Source organism: Eleutherodactylus coqui, chromosome 5 (genome assembly GCF_035609145.1).
Source record: "Eleutherodactylus coqui strain aEleCoq1 chromosome 5, aEleCoq1.hap1, whole genome shotgun sequence".
NCBI classification, from domain to species: domain Eukaryota; kingdom Metazoa; phylum Chordata; class Amphibia; order Anura; family Eleutherodactylidae; genus Eleutherodactylus; species Eleutherodactylus coqui.
In genome coordinates, this window is record NC_089841.1 from 150,424,601 (window position 1) to 150,448,498 (window position 23,898).

At 40.3% G+C, this 23,898-nt stretch overlaps 1 protein-coding gene across 3 annotated transcripts in view; it reads right to left on the minus strand.

Annotated features, from left to right (window-relative positions):
- The window catches only part of RIMBP2 (RIMS binding protein 2), a 345,228-nt gene that overhangs the window by 133,575 nt on the left and 187,755 nt on the right, over positions 1-23,898 (minus strand). For 2 of the 3 annotated variants that reach the window (XM_066603410.1, XM_066603408.1), the window contains exons 4-6: positions 21,945-22,067; positions 7,635-7,739; positions 403-453 (exon numbers count right to left, since the gene is read on the minus strand). In XM_066603410.1, the coding sequence (XP_066459507.1) occupies positions 403-453; positions 7,635-7,736 (153 nt within the window). In that variant the 5' untranslated portion in view covers positions 7,737-7,739; positions 21,945-22,067. Of the gene's footprint in view, positions 1-402; positions 454-7,634; positions 7,740-21,944; positions 22,068-23,898 lie in introns of those variants that run through there. The other variant, XM_066603409.1, reaches the window with a different exon arrangement.

The window sequence follows — 23,898 nt, forward strand, 5'->3', positions numbered from 1 at the left end:
CAGCATCCAACTTTTTGGGAATTGGGGTTGTATATACCCTATTAATAAATTATTATGCAATTCGAGATTTGCTCTACTGATTGTTTCTACAATTTTGGGGCCACATTTCTCCCATATAAGGCAATTAAGGTTGAAAGGAACCATATTATAGCCTTAATTGTCTTAAATGGCTGAAATACAGTGCAATAATAGAAAATGTGCCTACTGTAGAGAATGGTGAAGCGAAAATTCTCATATTTACTAATCTCTACCTTTGATTAATTCAAAGATGAACTGAATGAAAAAACACAGCCGGACAGCAAGGCAAGGCATTACAATATATCAATAATCACTACTCGTTAACATATCCCAGCAGTTACATAGCTATAGCTGTCACTTAAATGTCTTTGACGTGTTGCTTACCTCTAGTAGCTGGACTGCACCTTCATGTTCCTTCTTGGCTTCGACCTGGGCCTTCAAACAAAGAAAAATGTTCAACTTTAGGGTATTTCAGCAATGCGAGATTTACAGGAGTCCTAATATGCAATTTAATGTTATCAATTTCATCGTGAAAGTGTACAACAGTAAATTGCTAACTTGTAAGGGAGAGTAATCTGTGTTCAGAACTGCACAGAACAGGTCAGGTGTTAGAACATCTTTCATACCTTCCTCAAAGATAAGAACTGTAATTTCTTCCCCAGACGTTACAGATACAAAGCACTTATTGTCCTATACCAATAAGCAGTATAAAAATATCAGATTAAAAATCTCTGCACCATTTATCAACACAAGCAAAATCAATGGTTGTCTCGGCTCACAGTTGCATGGAAACAGAATGTGAATTAGTTTACTTTGTCTTTGACCAATATTTAGCTCCATTAAAAAGCCTTCAACCTTGATAAACAACTAAATGGAGTTTGAAATTGCCCATAGCATGCTGGGCTGTTATTATACAACTTGTCTCAGCTACCAGAATGTACACTTCATCCAGCATTTACATTACTGTTCTACATTGCCAAGATTAAGATTTCACATTCCAAAATGTCACTAATTGTTATTGTGTTTAGTAAATAAAAGATTCAAAGGTGATCATGATGATCCAGAATGGGTCCTATTCATTTCAACTGATGCATCAGTTCACTCAGTATGAGGACTTTTTTCGTTTTTTTTTTAGCAATGCCTCACTTGTAAGCGTTAATCCATACAGCATAAGGGCTTATTTAGACGACCGTATATCGGCCGGGTATTCACGCCAACCGATATACGGCGTCCCTCTCTGCAGGGGAGGAGGCTGGAAGAGCCGGGAGCAGTGCACTGAGCTCCTGACCCCTTTCCGCCCCTCGGCACTATTTGCAATAAGAGGAGGTGGGACAGGGGCGGAGCTAAGTTTTGAGAGTTCGCTCCACCCTCGTCCCGCCCCTCCCAGTGCAAATAGCGCCGAGGGGCGGAGAGGGGGCAGGAGCTCAGAGCACTGCTCCCAGCTCTTCCAGCTTCCTCCCCCTGCAGAGAGGGACGCCGTATATTGACTGGCGTGAAAACACGGCCGATATACGGTCGTCTGAATAAGCCCTAAATGACATGATAAACGTTTTCTATGGGCTGGTATGATTAAGATACCAAATTTATTAGGGTTTTTCCACTTTTGCACAATAAAATCATATTTTTTTTTACATGGTTGCATTCAAAGTCCCATAACTTTTTTATTATTTCAAGGACAGTGCTTCATGAGAGTTTGTTTTTTGTGTGATGAGCTGTAGTTTTTATTAGTACCATTCTGGGGTACATACGCCTTTTTTGATCACTTTTATTACTTTTTGGGGGAGTCAAAATGAACTAAACATTTTGCCTCTGTTTTTTAAGGGTTTCTTTTACTATTTTTGGCATGCAGGATAAATAGTGTGTTCAATTTATTGTACAGGTTGTAACAGATACGATGATACTAAATATGTGGGATTTTTACAATATTAATTTTTTTATACATATTGGAATGTGTGCGTTAAAGTGTTAAACTTCTGGTAGGAAAAAATTCTACTTCATAGGTACAATTAAAAAAAAAACACTCATAAGCAGAAAAAACAATAATTATCCATGATACCATGTAATATACCCAACCCCCATGCTGGGTTGAATTGAGTGGTTGATCAATCAGCGGGTACCTGAACATTTTTGCTCCTCTACATAGCAATCTGGCTTGCTGCATGCTACCAGGGTAAACAGCGATCGAGCCTTTCCAGCAGTGTATGTCTTGTATCTGGCCTCTTTTTCAGTGAGTTATGTCTTTGAGCATTTTTTCTCACCTCTGTGATTTGAGCATTTTGTAGTTTATTGTGAGAGCGTAGGTTCTGGTGTATGCGTGGTGGCCTCGCCGTGGCACGCCAGCTTACATGTTTTGGGCTTAAAATACTAACACCCGCATTTATCAGTGTGTGTTTTTTATGCACGCGGTTTGCTAGAGATGCTGGGGGGAGCCCAGGCTGACATGCCAGTGTGGCACACTTTTAATGCCAGACAATCCACTGCTTAGTTAGTGCGGCTTGTACCCCTGTTTGTATGGCGTACATATCTATGGTGCAAGCTGGGTCTGTTGGCAGTCACCCCTCCCCCACCCTGGGTTGAGTTGAGTGGCTGATCAATCAGCGGGCACCTGAACATTTTTGCTCCTCTACATAGAAATCTGGCTTGCTGTATGCTACCAGGTAAAATGACGATCGAGCCTTTCCTGCAGTGTATCTCTTGTATCTGGCCTCTTTTTCTGCGAGTTATGTCTTTGAGCATTTTTTCTCACCTCCGTAATTTGAGGATGTAATATACCCAACCCCTTAAAACAATCCTCCAGGCTTGGTCAAACAAAGATGGCTGTACTGCTTCTCTAACTACCTGATGCACACTGAACATTAGGTGGTATCATTAGTCGGGCCACTACACCTGCTTTGATTGGCGAGCACTGCCCACCGCTTCTCTGATTACCTGATGCCCCCTCAGCATTAGGGACCTTTCACACAGGATGGAATATTCACCACAGTGCAGCAGAATATGCCCTCCTGTGAAATATTCAGCACCAATATCCGCACTGCTAACGAAGATTTTGGAGAAAGCAGAATTCTGCTGGCAATTCCACATCAAAATCTGCAGTTAAATGTGCATATTTTGGTGCAGAATTCTGGGAGAGCAATGCTGTTGCTCTTAGTAGACATTGGTAGTCTAAGACACTACACAATGCTTTTATTGGGCAGCACTGCCCATGTGATCAGCACTGGCCAGACAGAGCAGTATGTAGTGCCTTAGAGAACTAATGCATACTAATGCAGAGGGGGCATCAGGTAATCAGAGAAGCAGTGTGGCCATGTTTATTTGCCCAGGACCAGAGGGCTGCTTTAAAACATGGGCTAAGATTTCCGTAACTCACAATCTCTGACACAGCAATTCTTCTCTTTAATAACACCTCGGACTTTAAAGGCACCTTAAAGGGAAGCTGTCACATTGAAAATGCAATCCATTCTGCAAGCATCATAATATAGAGCAGGAGGAGCTGAGCAGACTGATATACAGTTTTATGGGGAAAAACTCACTATAACTTATATCTTATTCATTTAAACCTCTGCAAATTCTGAGATGAACAGTCCAATGGGCGGTCCTGTAGAAAATAGAGAAAAAGAACCCCGCGCTTCTGTGTGGAGAATACAGGTGAAGTGAAGAATGACACTTACTTTGTAGAGGAGCCCTATGAACAAATAACTGGGCTCCTTTAGATTCTTAAAGAATCAACGGATGATCCTGGTAGATTTCAATTATTTATTGGTGGAGCGACAAGGAAATGCAAACACAGGTAAAAATGGGGAAAATCAATAAACTGCAACGCATTTCGAAGCAAAAACAAGCTCCTTTTTCAAGCACAAGTCTAGCGAGTGGTACAAAAAATAATAGCAATATAGGAGGTGAGGGGGGGAAAGCACACCATCTTGTGCGAGATTTGTGCATTGCGCAACGCATGAATATGAACCCTACTCATTTAAATGGGTCATATACATGAGCAATCTTTTCCTGCATTGCATCACGGTGCAGGAAAAAATCACGGCATGCCCTATTCTCGGGTGTTTCTTTGGAAAGCCTCATCCATTGTTTTCAATTGGGTGGGAAAACACATCACAAGGCATGCGCTGCGCACGTGAGTGTGATGCGAGGTTTCCTATTGAAAATAATGAAAAAACATTTGCGATCATTTGGCGCTGGAGGAACGCAACTGTATGAAGTAATGGGAGGTGTTTTTGAAACAAAAATTGCCTCACATCCACGGGGACATCACACATGCACGAGTGCGATATCGGGCTGAGCTTCACAGCCTGATATCACGCTCGGCCACATGAAACTAGCCTTATACTAAATCTCTCCAGATAAAACTATATATCAGTCTGCTCAGCTCCTCCTGCTCGATAACATCATGCCTGCAGATTGGACGGTATGTTTGAGCTGACAGATTCCCTTTAACGCACATGCCTGCTACAGTGACATTTTAAAGAATGAAAAACTACTGTATATCAGAGATTGATAATCATAACAGTTTTCAAATACTGCCAAATAAACTTGGGTGTATTAATCTGTATAGCCTGAAGCAGAGAAGAGAGAGTGGAGACATGATCGAAACTTTTAAATATATTAAAAGATATAAATAAGGTTCAGGAAGGAAGTGTTTTTATTAGGAAGATAAAAACTAAAACAAGGGGCACAATCTGAGATTCGTTGGGGAAAAATCGGAAGTAACATCAGGAAATATTATATTACTGCAAAAAGCAGTAAATGCATAGAACAAACTTTCATCAGACGTGGTTGGAAAATCAACAATAAATGACTTCAAGCTGCCTGCGATAAGCATAGATCTATCCTAAGACAGAAATAAAGAGAGAAAATATAAGGGCAGACTAGATGGACCATGTGGTCTTTTTCTAAAAACAGAGATGAATTCTCAGCAGCACTGCACTAGTCCTCTGATAGAGTCAGGCAATAAAGATGCAAACGCCAGTAAAGGAGCCCAAACCAGGCGAGCTCCACAAATGCAATCCAGTTAATAATACTATATTAGCTTGAGGAAGGTCTATTTGACCGAAACGTCGCTACTATTTTTCTGTAATGGGGTAAATAAATATTTTTGTAACTTTCTACATTCCTGTCTGCTGCCGGTTACTACTATCTTCATGTGGTCTTTTTCTGTCATTAATTTTCTATGTTTCTATATATTACCGTACATAGTAACATAGTATGTTAGCTGAAAGAAGATGATGTCCATCTAGTTCAGCCTGTTTGCACCCCCCCTTGTTGATCCAGAGGAAGGCAAAAAAAAACCAAGGAGGCAGAAGCCAATTCAGCCCATTTGGGGCAAAAAAAACTCCTTCCTGACTCCATAATAGCAGTCAGAATATTCCCTGGATCAACGTTTGAAAGTTCCTACCTGACTGCAAAACCCAGATCAACAACCCTGCTGGTTATTTAATGTCTACATCCTGTAATATAATAGCACTCTAGAAAGGCATCTAGTCCCCTCTCAAACTTCGATTTTGCCATCACCACTTCCTCAGGCAGAGAGTTCCACAGTCTCACTGCTCTTACAGTAAAGAATCCCCTTCTATGTTGGTGATGAAACCTGCTTTCTTCTAGACGTAGCGGATGCCCTCTTGTTACCGTCGCAGTCCTGGGTATAAACAGATCAATGGGAGGGATCCTTGTATTGTCCCCTAATGTATTTAGACATAGCTATTTGGTCCCACCATAACCATATTTTTGCCAGGTTTGAATAATCCCAATTTTGATAGCCTCTTTGGGTATTCCAGTCCTCCCATTCCGTTTATTAATTTAGTTGCCCTTCTTTGAACCCCCTAAAGCGCTGCAACATCTTTCCTGAGTACTGGTGTCCAAACATTTAACTGCCCGTTAACTCTTCGACTTGCTTTAGACCCTTGCCTTTGGTCCTCCACAAATGTCTTCTTCTAACATATCCCACTTAAATTGAAGATAAGTGTATACAAATCTATTTAGTTCACAATGTCGTGTTCACACTAGCTTTGTCTGATTTTCATTGACAAATACCATCAGATAGCAGTAATCCAGTCTGTCAGGCTTACTCTGTTTTTGGCAGGTATAATAGCACACTTTGCTATTTTAGTCTACCCAGTAAAAAAAAAGGTTCTTCTGCTTGGATAAAACAGTCCAACACAGTTTATTCCAACTTCCGAATTAATTAATGAATATGCCATAGAAGAGACATATGTCATAAGTATAGAGACATATTCTCTACAAAATACTTGGGAAAAGAGTTTAATTATTTCTAAGGAATTATAATGCTGCTTACCACTTACATTGTATTCTATGGGCTGGTAAACATGTGAACCAGACAAAGTGGTTAGCTCATATTTAATGGTGCTGCTGATAATTGTATGTTCTAACTGCCCTTTCCATTATCATGCGTCATGCCTCTCTCTTGTTTTTTATTCCTTTTCGGATTTCCTTATAGGAGAGTGTATGAGTATTATCTTAGAATGACAAGTAACTGTCCCTTTCTCACCACTGCTCACTGTGTCTATAGTAAGTACAGGAAGAAACTGCATGCAACAGGGATAACTTGTGTCTGTGAACTCTAGAATGGAGTTTTATGCTCCGGTCCTGGACAATTCCAGATGGCTACATTGTTTCTATGTCTATTTAATGCACACTGTGCATTGGTAGTCTAAAGCACTACATGTACTCCGATAGGCCAGCGTTATTCACGTGAGCAGTGCTGGCCAATCAAAGCAGTGTTTAGTGCCTTCCTTGACTGCCAATGCACAGTAGGTAGTCAGAGAAATGTTGTGGCCATCTTGAATTATCTGACACCGGAAGGTTGCTTTAATACTAATTAAAACAGGAGGTAAAAATATGCATATAAATATACTGAAGAGGCCTCAATCAAAAGGGCTCATTTACATCAAATAGGAGCTGTTCACTGCTCAGGACCATGCTCAATGAGTCAGAGAGATCATAAGAATTAGCAGTTTGAGCCCTTCCAAGTACACAGATAATGAAAGTAGGCCATTTCAGAGAGCAAACCTGCTAAATGATATGTTTATTTAAAAATATGCATCTCAGAAAACCATATACTGTACATTTATACTGCATTGACCATTTGTACTTTTAAATGTAAGAGTGTTCTTGGATTACTCCGTAAAGCAGTATCTCATGCCAACATAATGAATGACATAAACTGTGCATTATGGGATAATTATACCATTCGGGTGAAGAAGCTGTACATGGAAGTAGAAGCAGTAAGTGACTTATTGAGAACAAGTGAAAAGTTAAATTTTTCACCTAAAACACCTGTAAATACAGATCCTGGAGTTGTCCATCTACCTTATTATGTACTCATACATTCTTTTTACTTGCATTAAAAGGCAAATTTTATGTTCATAGTTCTTGGAAAGGCATGTCCACATCTGTAGAGGCTGTAATGGTGGCCATATTATTTGTCACCCAGCTCAGAATGTGATTTCAGTAAAAATCGGGCAGAAAAAAATCTAAAACGTTTAGAATAATGGAATATAAGGAAATATATTTACAGGTCGCCACATTTTATATTTTAGGTGACTGCACTCTAAGTCACTTAATAAGCTGCAACATAATTGGCCTCTTACCTTTTGTAGAAGCTCAATCTCCTGCTGTTTTGCATTGAGAACAGCCAAGGCTTGCTCATGCTCTAATTCCAGCTGTTGCCGCCTCTCAGCAGCCTCTCGCATATGCTGTTTGGATGAACACAAAATATCAAATGATGCATCACTCTAACTATCCTGCATGTCAGGGGTGACAATTAAAAAACTTTAGCAACCAGTGCAGTACAATGAGGGATCTGGTTTTACCAAGTTTAAAAATAATTTATGGCTTGGCTAAAGCCAACTAGTCCCATAGGCCCAAAACAGGTAGGTTTTGAGGAAATGTGGTGTTCAGTCTCCCAATGGACACTTTGGAATCTCTCTGATAAAACTTATGAATATTATTGTCATATAAAGTTGAAAGTAACTTCTTACAGTCTAGAGTATAACATGGATTCTACATCACGCCTGGAATATGAAGGGATGCTACATGGTGTTGAAGCTGTGGCATTGCGTAGTTGCTGCTCATCAGATGGAGGTTATCTGGTGTTGATGGGGTGGAAGTAGGTGACCTGTACAGCTAACAATGAAAACTGTCTCAATGGCTCCAGAACCATTTTGTCGCAACACAACCCTAGAACAATGCTGTGGGATACCAGGTTCAAGTTTAAAGAATTGGTCTTTGCACTAATTTTCAGATAATCAAATGGAATTTGTAACAGGGTTACTGAACAGAACCTCCGACACAGATGTGAGTCCTAAGCTAGCGAGGGTATTTTGGCAGATTTTTCATGCAGATCTATTACAGAAATTCTTGTGACTGTCTCGTTTATCTGCAAAGGGTTTATAGAAATACATGCACATGTTGCAGAAACAACCTCATTCAGCTTTATAGCATGGAAATATCACAAGCATCGTTACACAAGCATCAACCAAACGATCAAAGCAGTATATATATAGAGAGCAAAAGAAGACAAACGTGCCTTACAGGGAGAATTCTATAGACTCAGTTGAATAGATCAAAATAAACTTAGTGCCAATGCACCCACCTGGTAGAAATGTGCAAGTAGGCACAATACTTGTAAGCACGTGTCAGAATATCTCAGTGGGATAATGATGTAAGGATTGGTTTACTCACTAAATTGCATTTTTAAACCTAAAGGTCTTGGTCCAAATCCGAATTGTCTGATTGCGTTGCATAACTTAAAAGGGGTTATCCAGTTGTAAACTTTTAATGGACTATCTTTATAGCATGCCATCAGTAGTAGATTGTTGGAGGTCCACCACTTGGAACCTTTGCTGATCTGTTATTCCCTGGGCTAGTGAATTCATGTACTGATCTGATTTCTGCAGGAACCAGACAGGTTCATAGGTGTGCAGACACCTGGTCTGAACTGTGTCCTATTTGCTTATGTCTGAATACCCCTCTGTCCTTAGGTGTGCAGACGCCCGAGTACCCCTCCATCCAATAGGTGTGTGGGCGCCTAAATTCCCCTCCATCTGCAGGTGTGTGTTTATCTCTTCTGAACTATGTCCTGTTTGTCTTTTCGTCTGAATCCCCTCCATCCTTAGATGTGAGGATGCCCTAATACCCCTCCATCCGTAGGTGTGTGTATGCCTGTGTCTAAATTAAGTCTTGTGTGATCTGTTCACTGGTCTTGGGAGTTTCCCTTCTCTTGGTGTAGACCAAGGTCAGATATTTCCCTATTGTTGGAATGACAATGTAGTTGTACGTTGCTTACTTGACTTGTCTAATAAAACTATTGTGTTTTGAATATCTGAGTGGTGTTTATTTATGTACAGATATTTACTGCTCAGTTAGAGGTTATGTACGCTCTGCGTTGAATGTCACACTTTACATGCAATGCCAAGCCTGGTCACTGTAGTGAGAATGGAGCTGTTTACTTCCTGCAGGAATCAGCTCAGTGCATGAACGCACCACCCATGGAACAGCTGATTGGAGCAGGCCTGAAGCGGCAGGCTCCCACTGATCTACTATTAATAGCTTATCCTGCAGATAGGCCATCAACAGTTCTGCAGCTGGACTACACCTTTAACACAAAGGTAATAATTTATGATTGAGAAAATGGCATGAAAATGTCAGAAGTTTTAGTGCAAGCATTTTGCTACTTTAATTTTGTTATGTTATAAGGGGTATGGCTGACTCAACAGAACAGATTTTAATATAATATATGCCAGAAACTGGCATACATTATACCAGACATTTACTCTAGCTGATAATTAGCTTAGATTGCTTCTTAACCACATAGACAACCCAAGATGTGCCTAGTGTATAAAGAGTTATGTAATCTTGCACCTTTAGGAATTATATTAAAGACCTGAATTTGAAACACCGGTCTTACTAAATTACCCTCAAAGTCTTTAAAATGCAATTTAGAGAGCTCTCTCTGGATCTTTTTGGGGACAGCACCGGAACAAGACATATTTCTGTATCCCGATCAGCCAAATGATGTCACTACTAATGATAAGAAACTTTGTACAAGCTCTCTTCTAAATAGAGTCATCAGGAGAAGAAAAGGTCTGTAGCTTTATATTTGAAATATCTTGTGGTTACTCTCCCTACCAATGAGCAGTAAACAACTTTAAAGAAGGTACATGTTATCGGGAAAACAAGACATTTTTAAACACATGGCATTAGTGTTTCAGTTTGCTATTTGCAGCACCCTGGAATCAGGTTTTTGAGAAGGGTATATCCCTTTAATACAGTAGAAAATAGATTTTTTTTCCATCTCCATACACTATGATTAAATGGTGAACTTTCTGCAAATCCTACCCCTTCCATTTATTGGCTCAGGAGTCTTCGCTTAGTCAACCATGGTCCACTTTGGGCAAATGTCCAATGGAATTGGGAGAAAGTAGTCTCATTGTGTCATTACAGAGTATCATGTAGCTGAGCACGAGCACTGAATAACTTTATAACTCAACATACCCCCATGTATCAAAAGAGAATGGGCCCCATTGTCCATAATTTTCACAATACTAATTTGGCCTTTATTTTCTTAACTGCCCTGGAAAAATGATTAATACCCTCCAATTAGTTGTTTTGAGCTGCAAGGACACTGACAGTTTTGATGTATGGGGCTGAATGGCTGTATGGAGTAAGATTATCAATGTAGTAATGCAACACAGGGAAAAAAGAAATGATACAATTTTCATATTCTATTTGATTACAGAGCAGGCTTTGCAAACTAAGGCTTTGGTAAATACCATTTGCTTTTGCCCCACTCAGGCCGCTGTTGAGATAATTATGGACTAAAATATGAAGACAGGCAGAAAAACACCTTTATATGTGAGTAACCAGAGAGTAATGGTACAATATATGCAAATCAGGAGTGCTAGGCTGTGGTTATAAAAGTTGCTGATTAAAGGCATTATCTGTACACATAATAACCAGCTGACACTTGATATTGTTGACAGCCTTTGATTAAAACACTTAAAAACAGTGGAAAACTACACATTTCATGCATGACAAATGTCCTTCCTGTCTCTGTGCATCAGACATCTGTAGCATGACATCCCACGTAATGACTGTCAGAACATTTAACCCAATGTGTTACTCCGATATCTCACAGCAAAGAAAATTCCGGATTAGCATGCAGAACAGGAGTATAGTTAAATATGACACAAAACTGGTCTATGCAAGACAAAAGGTACTATAACTAATAACATTACACAGACAGTGGCTACAAGAGAGATTAGGATACCTTGGGACCCAATGTGTAAATTCCTGTGTGCCTCATTGTCAGCTAAATGAAAACCCATTGGACAAATTAACATTTGGCAACCATACCCAGTGATTTTATTACACAAAATGAGCATTAGCGCAGCATCCAGCTAGAATTCTTGCTAGTCCTAAACATTTTCTTAATCCCTTAATAACCTAAAACCCATGACATGATGCATCAAAAACTTTTCAACTCAGATTTTAATCTGGAACTGCCGATGTAAAGAATTTTGGAATTTGGGGTAGCAGAGCTGTAAAGCAATGATACTGTAAAGCTATGCTCCAAGGAACCTGAGGTGCTTTAGAGACCCTTGTTTAATTGCAAAACATATTACAAGCATCAGCTGCTGAGCACTGAAAGTTGAAATAATGGATAAACATATTTCATACAATGAATATTGGCTCTTCCATTGCCTGAAATCTAAGTACTTAGCAATTAAAAATTCCTATGTAATGTAACAAGTTTACTGGTGCGATAAAGTTCTTTTTTATTAATTCTCCATAGATTCCAACTAAAGAAAATGTCTGTGGATCAGCGGATATTGTATTAACATGATCCACTGCATGTATGTAGCTTCTCTCCAACCATTATATGAACATGTAAAACAGTCTGAATAGGTTACCAGCTACTAAAGCCCAACCACATGGGCTAGTATCTCTGGCTTGCTCACAAAGCGGTCAGCAGGGGGGTGGAGAGGCTGCAGAAGATTTCTCTCCTCGCTCTCCCCCACCCCTCTCCATTGACTTGACATAGCAGTCGTTCAATACTGAACAGCTGCTATTTACAGTAAATGATCATTGTTCAGCTCATCGTTCATCGTTTATGCAGCATAAACGATAGCCGATAAGCTGAACTATGATCGTTCAGTACTGAACAGCCGCTATGTTAAGTCAATGGAGAGGGGTGGGGGAGCGCGAGGACAGAAATCTCCTCCAGCCTCCCCGCTGTAAACCAGCGATACTAGCTCCCGTGAGCAGCATGAGAGCATCATTTGTCTGACATTCGTCCCGCCTAAATGGGCCTTTAGGCTTTTCTCAGTCGTTGGTAGTTCAGACGTGGAAGAGTTGAAGTTGAGATTTATTGAGTTAAGATAACTTTTTGTGCCACAGTTTGCTTACCCTTCCAATTGCTTTACAATGGGTTTTATTGTGTGAAGATAAGAGAACAGCTTATTAATGGCTTAAAAATGGCCCTTTTACATGGACCGAGAATCTCACGATTCTTGTTTGCCTGATGGAACGAGCTGGTGACGATCCGTGTTTAAACAGCATAAGTGCGCGAGCCGATGCTGGTTTTTATGCCGTCTGAAACTAAACGATGAGCGAGAATCTCACGATTCTCGTTCGTTGTTCGGTCATTTTCCCGTGTTTAAACTGAACGATTATCCATTATGTAGGTGGAACGATTAGCATTTGAACCTTAATCGTTCCATCTAAACAAGGCATAAGATAGCTCGTTGCAGAAAGGTATCACAGACAAATGAAAGTTTACTACATTGGTACCTGTAATGTTGTTTGTGGTGAACCACAGATTTTCATCCTTATTATTATAAACCCAAGTCATTTGTCTTTTAAACTAAGGCTGTTGGCAGCCAGAATGACAACCTTCACAGACCAACCTCAACAGATATGTCAGAAATCTCAGAGCAGAAATCTCTATGGCCAGCTAAAGACATTATGATCTACTTAGGACCTATCAATGATCTACCAGTAGATGCTGAAGTAATGGCTGCTTACCTAGGCTCTATAGTGATTTATCATCACTTGTTTTACTAATGCTTTATTATCTGACAGGCTTTCCTGAGAAGTCAGCATGAGCTGCATCTTGATTACCTCTCAAACCCATCACCACGGCAACCAGTGAACATAGGTTAGGAGAGACGTACCGGCAAGGAACTACCTGCAGCTCATAGCATGAACTCCCAACAACTGTTTATTAAGAATTATTTTCCAGCAGGGGATCGAGCTCTCTACTTATCGCGTTGCATCCTCTTAACTGTTACCTGACTAGAAATGTCACATATAGTGGACAGCTAAAGCACAACACAGTGCATTACTGTAATAGTGCACATAACGCATCAGCAGATACCTCGTCACACCTCCAATAACACAACAGTAGGGTCAGTTTGTAGAATTAAGCACCAACATTGTTTATGAAATGATTCTGACAAATCCATACAAGATGTAGCTTGCATAATTTTCCCACATGACCCACGACACAATGATACAACGCTTTTCAGAAACAAGTGCCGACAGACATTATATTTCATACTACATCTAAATATCACAAAGTATCATATTAGTGACCAAATTTTACCGCCCTGTCTTATAGGAAAAGAGCAGTTACACTCAAACTTAAAGGGGTTGTCCCGCGAAAGCAAGTGGGGTTATACACTTCTGTATGGCCATATTAATGCACTTTGTAATGTACATCGTGCATTAATTATGAGCCATACAGAAGTTATTCACTTACCTGTTCCGTTGCTAGCGTCCTCGTCTCCATGGTGCCGTCTAATTTCAGCGTCTAATCGCCCGATTAGACGCGCTTGCGCAGTCCGGTCTTCTCCCTGGTGAATGGGGCCGCTCGTGCCGGAGAGCTGGTCCTCGTAGCTCCGCCCCATCACGTGTGCCGATTCCAGCCAATCAGGAGGCTGGAATCGGCAATGGACCGCACAGAGCCCACGGTGCACCATGGGAGAAGACCCGCGGTGCATCGTGGGTGAAGATCCCGGCAGCCATCTTAGTAAGGTAAGGAAGAAGTCGCCGCAGCGCGGGGATTCGGGTAAGTACTAAACGGTTTTTTTTAACACATGCATTGGGTTTGTCTCGCGCCGAATGGGGGGCCTATTGAATAAAAAAAAAAACCGTTTCGGCGCGGGACAACCCCTTTAACATAGAATACCACACGATCTGCTCTACTATATGAATTGAAAGTAATGGTTTTTAGTCTATTTCTATAACGCAGCTCATTGGATTTCAAATAAATATACAGCAAATTCTAGTGAAACTAAATGCACAATTAACCTAGTAACATAGTCAGTAAGGCCGAAACAAGACATATATCCATTCAGTTCAGCCTTTTACCTGCCAATGTTGATCCAGAGGAAGGCAACAAAAACAATGAGGTAGAAGCCAATTTTCCCCAATTTTTAAGGGAAAAAATATTCCTTACTGACTCCAATCTGATAATCGGAATAATCCCTGGATCAACAACCCATCTGAAGTTATTAATGAGTTGAACATATTAGCTTGTATCGCTCAAAAAAGACGTCCAGGCCTCTCTTGAACTCTTTTATTGAATGTGCCATCACCACGTCCTCAGGCAGAGAGTTCTGCAGTCTCACTGCTCTTACAGTGAAGAACCTCCTTGTATGTCAGTGTAGAAACCTACTTTCCTCTAGACGTAGAGGGCGCCCCCTTGTTACAGTCACAGTCCAGGGTATAAATAGATGATAGGAGAGATCTCTGCATTGTCCCCTCATAAATTTATACATAGCTACTAGGTCGCCCCTCAGCTGTCTTTTTTCTAAACTAAATAACCCCAGCTTTGATAACCTTTCTGGGTATTGTAGTTCACCCATTCCATTTATTACTTTTGTTGGCCGCCTTTGAACTCGCTCAAGCTCTAACATGTCCTTCTTGAATCCCGGTGCCTGAAACGGTACACAATAACCCATGTGTGGTCTGAGCAGTGACTTGGAAAGAGGAAGTACAATGCTCTCGTCATGTGCCCCTAGACCTCTTTTGATGCACCTCATGATCCTAATTGTCTTGGCAGCAGCTGCCTGACACTGGTTGCTCCAGTTAAGCTTACAGTTAACTAAAATCCCCAAGTCCTTTTCCATGTCAGTTTTTCCCAGTGGTTTCCTATTTAGTGTGTAAGTATATAATAGATTACATCTTAGATGATTTTCAATAAGATCAGGCACTCCAAACTACTGTAGCTCTACAGTTGTGCTGTTCCATTACTCTGTCTTCCTCCTATCAGATATGGCAAACCGTTCAAGATGCAAGTTTATGGTTGAAATAGGAGAATCTTTTGACGCGGCAGTTTCTGGCCGTTAGATGGTAGAAAATTCCACGTTCAAGAAATGTTTGCGGCTAGCAGGATTTCTAGCTAGATGCTGAGTTAACACTCACGTTGTGTAATGAAATCACTAGGTACAGTTACCAGATGTTAGCTTTTCCATTGCGGTTTCAATTTGGCTGACTACAGAGCGCAGAGAAATATACACATTGGATCTCAAACACTCTTATCTCGCTTGTATCCACTGTTAGGTAATGTTAGTATTGACAGTACTTTTTGACTGACGTGGAACTGTTCTATATATTAAACCACACTGGTCTTCTGCACCTTCTCCAATAAACTCATTTGGAGCAGCTAAAATAGCATTTAGGGCTCATACATCTAGTTGTATTACACGTTTACTTTGTACAGAGACACAACAGTGCTGATACAGAGGTCAATGAGCCATCTACTCTACCTCCATGTGCAAATCTAATAGCCAAAAATTTATTACATGCTTCATCTGTCTTGATAATTACTGAGGTATTCTTCCTTAAAAATCACTAATTCTCTGGAAGAATGTCTCTATGAACACAAGGAGCCAGTACAGCAGTACTTATATAGTACTTCGTACTGAACTCTGTATTGTCTAACAGCCTTAATGACAACGTGAACAAGCCCTTAGGATGATTTTTTTGCTTTTGAAGACAAAACCTATGCAAGAATTTGAGGAACATACAAACTCCATGCAGGTGTTGCCTTGCTTGGATATGAATGTGAGATCCTAGGGCTGTAAACAAAAATGCTAACCCAGCCACCGCGCTTCTGGTTCTATATAGTTTTCTATTTGTATTGTTTGATCTAAATAACAGATTCAGCCTTGCTGAGATTTGCCACATGCTATTTGCAATTCTTTCAGCTCCTCTTTACTTCCTCCTTAGTAACAGACAACTCACTTATGTGTAACAGGGAACAGAGACTAAACACAAAATGAGGAGGAAATAAATGACTTTGAAATGGCATGTGGCAAATCTGTGTAAAGCGTTTGAAGATAGATGAATGGATAAATAGATATAGACCAACCAAAGGTGTCTGACCAAAAAATATTTAAAAAGTTAAATGCTAAGTTTGGAAAACGTTATGACTTTTATTACCATATGGGAAAAAAAAGATTAAGGAAAAACTCACAATCCAGGTCTAGCCTAAATGAACCATTGCTTGAAGGAGTTGTCCCACTTCTAGCTGTTTTTCTGCAGAAAATAGACAGCTCTGTACATGGTGCAGTGGCCCAGGTTGGTACTGCAGACTGAGTACTATTAAAGTGAGTGTGAAGAGCTATAGAAAGAAAAGACTGGTAGATAGGTGCAACTCTCCAATAAAGATGGTGGGACAATAGAATGCAATATCCAACTTCTCTTTTATTAAGTATATTTTTTTAAAAATAGCATAGGATACATGTTTTGAGGTGAACCCTTTCTGCAGTCAAACTGGGTGGGACTAATAGATAAAGGATATACAAAGTCATAGGAGTAGTAGCAACATATGATAGATATGTTGAAAAGTGCAAGAACAGGAAAAGAATAAAAATTGAACAAAACAAGAGAAATTACAGTTAGATCACAATAAATAAATATAACCAAAATAAATAGTTGAATACAGAGGTGGGTAATAGCAAAGAATAAAACAGCATGTCGTATCAAATATAACATGAACAAACAATTCTATATATAGAAAAATATATCAAATAAAAAGTGCAAAAGTAGGCGGTAAAGTAAAAGTATCATTGTGTCAGGCTGATAAAGAATTAATATTCAAATAGAAATCACTTAAGATACAGTAAAAGGCCTTAGTCAGACGGGCGATTTTTCGTGCGATTTGCGGATCGCATGACGGATGCGCATCCGCAAATCGCGTGACCGGTGCGCGCAACTCGCCCGCAAATCGCCTGAAAATCTGCTCCTAGCCGCGTTTCATTAGAAACGGGCCGGAGCTGTCCAGCGCATTGCATTCAATGGAGACGGCAATACAGCCGTCTCCATTGAAAGCAATGCGCTGCGGGCGAGCCCGGGATGAATTGTCGGTAAGGGTTTAAATATATAAGCCCTTACCTGCAATTCATCCTAAAATGTGTAAAAATAAAAAAAAATTGTATACTCACCTTTTGCCGGCAGCCGGAGCTCCGCGCGGCCGTCCTGCAGTGGGTGTGAAGGGGGTGTGAGTCAGACCTGCCCCCTGATTGGCTCAGCGCTGAGCCAATCAGAGGCATGCCTCACTCACACCCATTCATGAATTCATGAATGGATGTGAGTCAGACCTGCCCCTGATTGGCTCAGCGCTGAGAGGCAGCAGTCACTCACCCATTCATGAATTCATGAATGGGTGTGTGTGTTTTCAGCCTCTGATTGGTCAGGGCTGTGACCAATCAGAGGCAGATCATTCAGCAGGCGGGGATTTTAAAGCCCCGCCGGCTGAATAGTGCCGAGAAGCAGTTCAGGAGAACTGACAGCGGCCGCGGCTGGACTCCGGCTGCAGCGGAAAGGTGAGTATACAATTTTTTTTTATTTTAACACATTTTAGGATGAATTGCCGGGAAGGGCTTATATATTTAACCCCTTCCCGACAATTCACCCCGCGCACGCCGGAAGCCCATTGCTTTCAATGGAGCGGCTGTATTGCCGCTCCATTGAATTCAATGGGCAAACATCGTTCTTCTCTGCCACAGCTGTTACAGCTGTGGCAGAGAAGAATGATTTGTCTTCTATATGTTCTCAATGGGGTCGGCGCTGCTGCCGCCGGCCCCATTGAGCGCATATACAGAAGAGAACAGGAATCGCAGATCGCAGATAGGTGCGATCTGCGATTTTTTGTTCTATAATTTATCGGACGAGCGCATAAAAAGCGCTCATGTGTCCGATACCATTGCAAAGCAATGGTTTTAAAAAATCGCCGGACGCATGCGCATGCGCAAATCGCGGCTAAAAACGCCCGTCTGACTAAGGCCAAATAATGTTATGACTCACAAAAGTTAAAAGGAACATATATTGGGACTCCAAATATATGTAGGACTACGTGGAAATGTATGGGCCGGTCGATGGCAAATGATTGTACAATTGCAATGAATGGGACTCCAACTCAGGCCACTGCACAATGTACAGAGCTGTCTTCTTCCTGCAGCAAGATAGCTAGAAGTGGGACAACCCCTTTAAACATTATGATTTGCATAGGGGGGAAAGCCTGCTCTATAATGCTAAAGCTTCAGTAAGGAGATTTCCAAAAGAGTAGGATTCCAAGGCAGTGAAAATGCATGACCACAAATATTGAACTAGGGCTTAATATTTTTTACAACATTATACTTTGGAGCAAAACAGTATTTCAGTGGATTGAGTTTCACAGGAGGAACATCACTGATTTCAGAGATTGTATACCAATAACAAAAGACCAGTAGAAGAAATAATTCTGAGGGTCCATACTAAAGCTATTCAAAACGTGTGTAACTTGAGTTGTAAACATTTTGTTGTCATTATACCACATACAGACCATGCCATCAATAAATGTTGATGAATACTTTTGTGTAAAATAGGCAAAAATATTATATGAGGGATATCTTGATTGGCTAACATGGTACTACACTATTTTTGCTGTATATCAGTAGAGATTAATAGTTTAATTGTAAATTAAACCTAGACCAGTGTTAGATTCTACCAGTAAGAAATCTGCCTCAAAGTCAGCTAAGATGCCTACTTGCTGGACCTCATAAGCCCTGTTGTAGTCACACTGTTGAACCTCATGAGCCTTGTTGTGGTCACACTGTTGGACCTCATGAGCCCTGTTGTGGTCACACTGTTGGACCTCATGAGCCCTGTTGTGGTCACACTGTTGGACCTCATGAGCCTTGTTGTGGTCACACTGTTGGACCTCATGAGCCCTATTGTGGTCACACTGTTGGACCTCATGAGCCCTGTTGTGGTCACACTGTTGGACCTCATGAGCCCTATTGTGGTCACACTGTTGGACCTCATGAGCCTTGTTGTGGTCACACTGTTGGACCTCATGAGCCCTGTTGTGGTCACACTGCTTGACCTCATGAGCCTTGTTGTGGTCACACTGTTGGACCTCATGAGCCCTATTGTGGTCACACTGTTGGACATCATGAGCCCTATTGTGGCCACACAGTTGCATAAGAAATTAGTGTGTTAGAACCTACACATACTTGAGGATTCTCTAGTTCCCTAGTGGGCCATTTCACAGCAATCTGTAACACCGAGTAATAATGAAATGTGCCTAATTTAATGTAGTTTACCACTACATTTTAATGCAACCCAGAAGCTAAAAGGTTGCAAACTTTTACTTTAGAGCAGGGTTTTCCATTTCACAAAGACTTCCAGAAAGTTTTTATTTACGACTACAGCTTACTTTTTTCAATTCTATTTATTAGAGAAAATCCTATGTGTGTATTTAATTCATTTGCATTTAGAGTGTATTCCTGTTTATTATTCAATATTGTGTTCTCTTAATTTGCTTCCCTCCCCATCAGTGCCTCAACTTCCCTTTAATTTTCTTAAAGGATCATATATAATTCATGTCACTTTCCCAACAGGGAATCCTAAGAACCTTTTAACACACACACAAATACATAATTATTCTATATACCCTGTGTAGAATAATAACCAATTATCTTTTTAACGTCTTCAGTGCCATGGAACCATGCCAATTTGTGCACCTCAGGGACTTACATAATGTTCTGCTTTTTCCTACAATTTTAGAACTTTTTTCCCCTTCTTTTAAAAATATACTTATATACATTTTTTTTCCTGAGGGCAAAAATAGTAAAATATATTTTCAGTTTTCTATACATATATAGGTATAATGCTTTTATGCTGTTTTCTTATTTTGCACAATTATATTCGGCCCTAATAATATACCAATCCCTTTATTCTGCAATCTCCAATGTTTACATACATATCTATTTACACTCACCTACTGATCTAAAATTTGCTGTCTTGATAGAATACTTTTTGTGCATGCTCTTAGAATTTTTTAGTTGTTGGGTGGTAAACTCCATGATTGTAATGTTCCGCTCACTAATGTCCAATAAAAATATATGTCAAGCAAAGCATGGGAGCAATATTTCTTACTATATGAAAGATTCATAGAAAATATTTTATATCCTGGGAACGATCACTAGCACCTTGGCTCCAACAAAGAACTTAGTAGCAAAAGTACTGGAGCACTGGTTAGGTCAGGAAAAAATTCGCCTGCAGTTATTTATTTATTTTTTTTAACAGATGAGATGAAGGATTATCTCAGCACAACCATTGATGGGTTTCACTAGGATATGCCCTTAAGGTTCGATTGATAGGGTCTTGACAGCTGTTTCCTCTGTCAAATGCTAAAACTATGTGACCCTGGCACTAGGAGTGTTGAGACAGTATACTATTTGTTGGTTCCACTAAGCTTTCTTTTTGGAGGCTGCTTAGTTCTAGCACTAAATTCCCCATTGCTCTTTATTTCCACAATGCTGGTACTGAGGTTACAAAATTCTAATATGAATGAAATTCACCAACTTAAGAAACTTTAGAAAAGCCAATTTAAACTTTAAATAATAACTTACAGATACTATAACTGCAAACCAAAAATGTAATCCACACAGCAGAAGTCCAGAACATGGCTTGCTTTAAATTTACAGTACATTGTTACAAAGTTAGTGGGTTGCAAAAGATACAAATCCAGAGTAAAACCAATATTCCACACTATGAAAAGATTCAAATACTTAATTCCTTACTTAAAAACGTACTGTGATCATCATTTTAAAGCGACTCTATGGTCCAGGGCAAACTAAAATGGCCGCACCAGCTTCTCTGACTGATGCCCACTGTGCACTAATATGCATCTTTAGTCTAAGACACTACATCTGCTTTGATTTACCAAGGCTGCCCACAGGAGCAGTGCTTGCCAGTGGGAGCACCATATAGTGTTTTATACTAGCAACCTATACCAATGCACAATGTGCATCGGGTAGTCAGAGAAGCAGTGCAACCATCTTTGTGTATTCAGGCCTCGAGGGGTGTTTTAAGAAAATAATGCATTCTATTCAAAATGGCATCTTACAAAATGCCAGGGTAGAATAGCAAACACCCGTAACATACTATGTAAATATTTTCATCAGAGGATAATTATGTGAACAAAAGGTTAGTCTCATGAATCAAATAGAAGATAAAATGAAAACCATCTCAATACTAATAATGGTAATCTGTAATCGTGTGCATCACAAATGTGCAGAGCGCCAGCTAGATTCTTTTCACAAACAACTAGTTGGGGTCATGGAGCACTTTAACTGACATTAAATTCACTAAATAAAAATTTCCATAAAACTGTGGAACAAAATATACAAAAATGTGTTGCCAAAGTGTTTAAAGAGTTTACGTGACATTACAATCATGGCCGCTTTTTCCAGAAACAGCTCAGCTCATGGGCAACAGTAAGACTACTTCTGAAATAAATCAGACATGTTTTTTTAATCTCAAACAAACTTTTAAAATGTTCATATTTTCATATCAATTGAAGAAAATTTCAGAAGTTGTTTTCACATACATTGTTTGCTCACCTTTAGGACCTGCTCTAGGTTCTCCAGTTTGGCTTGGAGCTGGTATTTCTCCTTCACAGCCAAATCTCGTTCTTTGGTGACTATGGCAAGAGTCTCTCGAAGTTGCTCATAATCCAACTTCACCTGAAATAGGCAAAAAAGTATTTCAGCTTTTTATGAACGCAAAGATAACATTCTGATGTCAGTCTTACTTATTGTTTGTTTATATACACACACAAAATTCCCGTATGGCGCAGTGTGTTAAGGCAGCAGAAATGCAGTCCTAAGCTCTCACTCATGGGTTCAATCCCCACTTTGTTCAGGTAGTCGGTTCAAGGTTGACTCAGCCTTCCTTCCTTCCAAGATTGGTAAAATGAGCTTGCTGAGGGGGTAAAAGATGACTGGGGAGGGCAATGGCAAACCACCCCACAAAAAAACAGTCTGTCAAGAAAATGTCACGATATGAGGTCACCCTAGGAGTCAGCCATGCACCAGGGAACTTTACCTTACCTACACACACACATTATATATATATATATATATATAGTGAATTGATGCATATATGCATGTATCATATATATATATATATATATATATATACACTACCGTTCAAAAGTTTGGGGTCACATTCAAATGTCCTTATTTTTGAAGGAAAAGCACTGTACTTTTCAATGAAGATAACTTTAAACTAGTCCTAACTTTAAACAAATGCACTCTATACATTGCTAATGTGGTAAATGACTATTCTAGCTGCAAATGCCTGTTTTTTTGTGCAAAATCTACAAAGGTGAATAGAGGCCCATTTCCAGCAACTATCACTCCAGTGTTCTAATGGTACAATGTGTTTGCTCATTGGCTCAGAAGGCTAATTGATGATTAGAAAACCCTTGTGCAATCATGTTCACACATCTGAAAACAGTCTAGCTCGTTACAGAAGCTACAAAACTGACCTTCCTGTGAGCAGATTGAGTTTCTGGAGCATCACATTTGTGGGGTCAATTAAACGCTCAAAATGGCCAGAAAAAGAGAACTTTCATCTGAAACTCGACAGTCTATTCTTGTTCTTAGAAATGAAGGCTATTCCATGCGAGAAATTGCTAAGAAATTGAAGATTTCCTACAACGGTGTGTACTACTCCCTTCAGAGGACAGCACAAACAGGCTCTAACCAGAGTAGAAAAAGAAGTGGGAGGCCGCGTTGCACAACTAAGCAAGAAGATAAGCACATTAGAGTCTCTAGTTTGAGAAACAGACGCCTCACAGGTACCCAACTAGCATCTTCATTAAATAGTACCTGCAAAACACCAGTGTCAACATCTACAGTGAAGAGTCGGCTGCGGGATTTTGGGCTTCAGGGCAGAGTGGCAAAGAAAAAGCCATATCTGAGACTGGCCAATAAAAGAAAAAGATTAAGATGGGCAAAAGAACACAGACATTGGACAGAGGAAGACTGGAAAAAAGTGTTGTGGACAGATGAATCCAAGTTTGAGGTGTTTGGATCACAAAGAAGAACGTTTGTGAGACGCAGAACAAATGAAAAGATGCTGGAAGAATGCCTGACGCCATCTGTTAAGCATGGTGGAGGTAATGTGATGGTCTGGGGTTGCTTTGGTGCTGGTAAGGTGGGAGATTTGTACAGGGTAAAAGGGATTCTGAATAAGGAAGGCTATCACTCCATTTTGCAACGCCATGCCATACCCAGTGGACAGCGCTTGATTGGAACCAATTTCATCCTACAACAGGACAATGACCCTAAACACACCTCCAAATTGTGCAAGAACTATTTACAGCAGAAGCAGGCAGCTGGTATTCTATCGGTAATGGAGTGGCCAGAGCAGTCACCAGATCTGAACCCCATTGAGCTGTTGTGGGAGCAGCTTGACCGTATGGTACGCCAGAAGTGCCCATCCAACCAATCCAACTTGTGGGAGATGCTTCTAGAAGTGTGGGGTGCAATTTCACAAGCTTACCTCAAC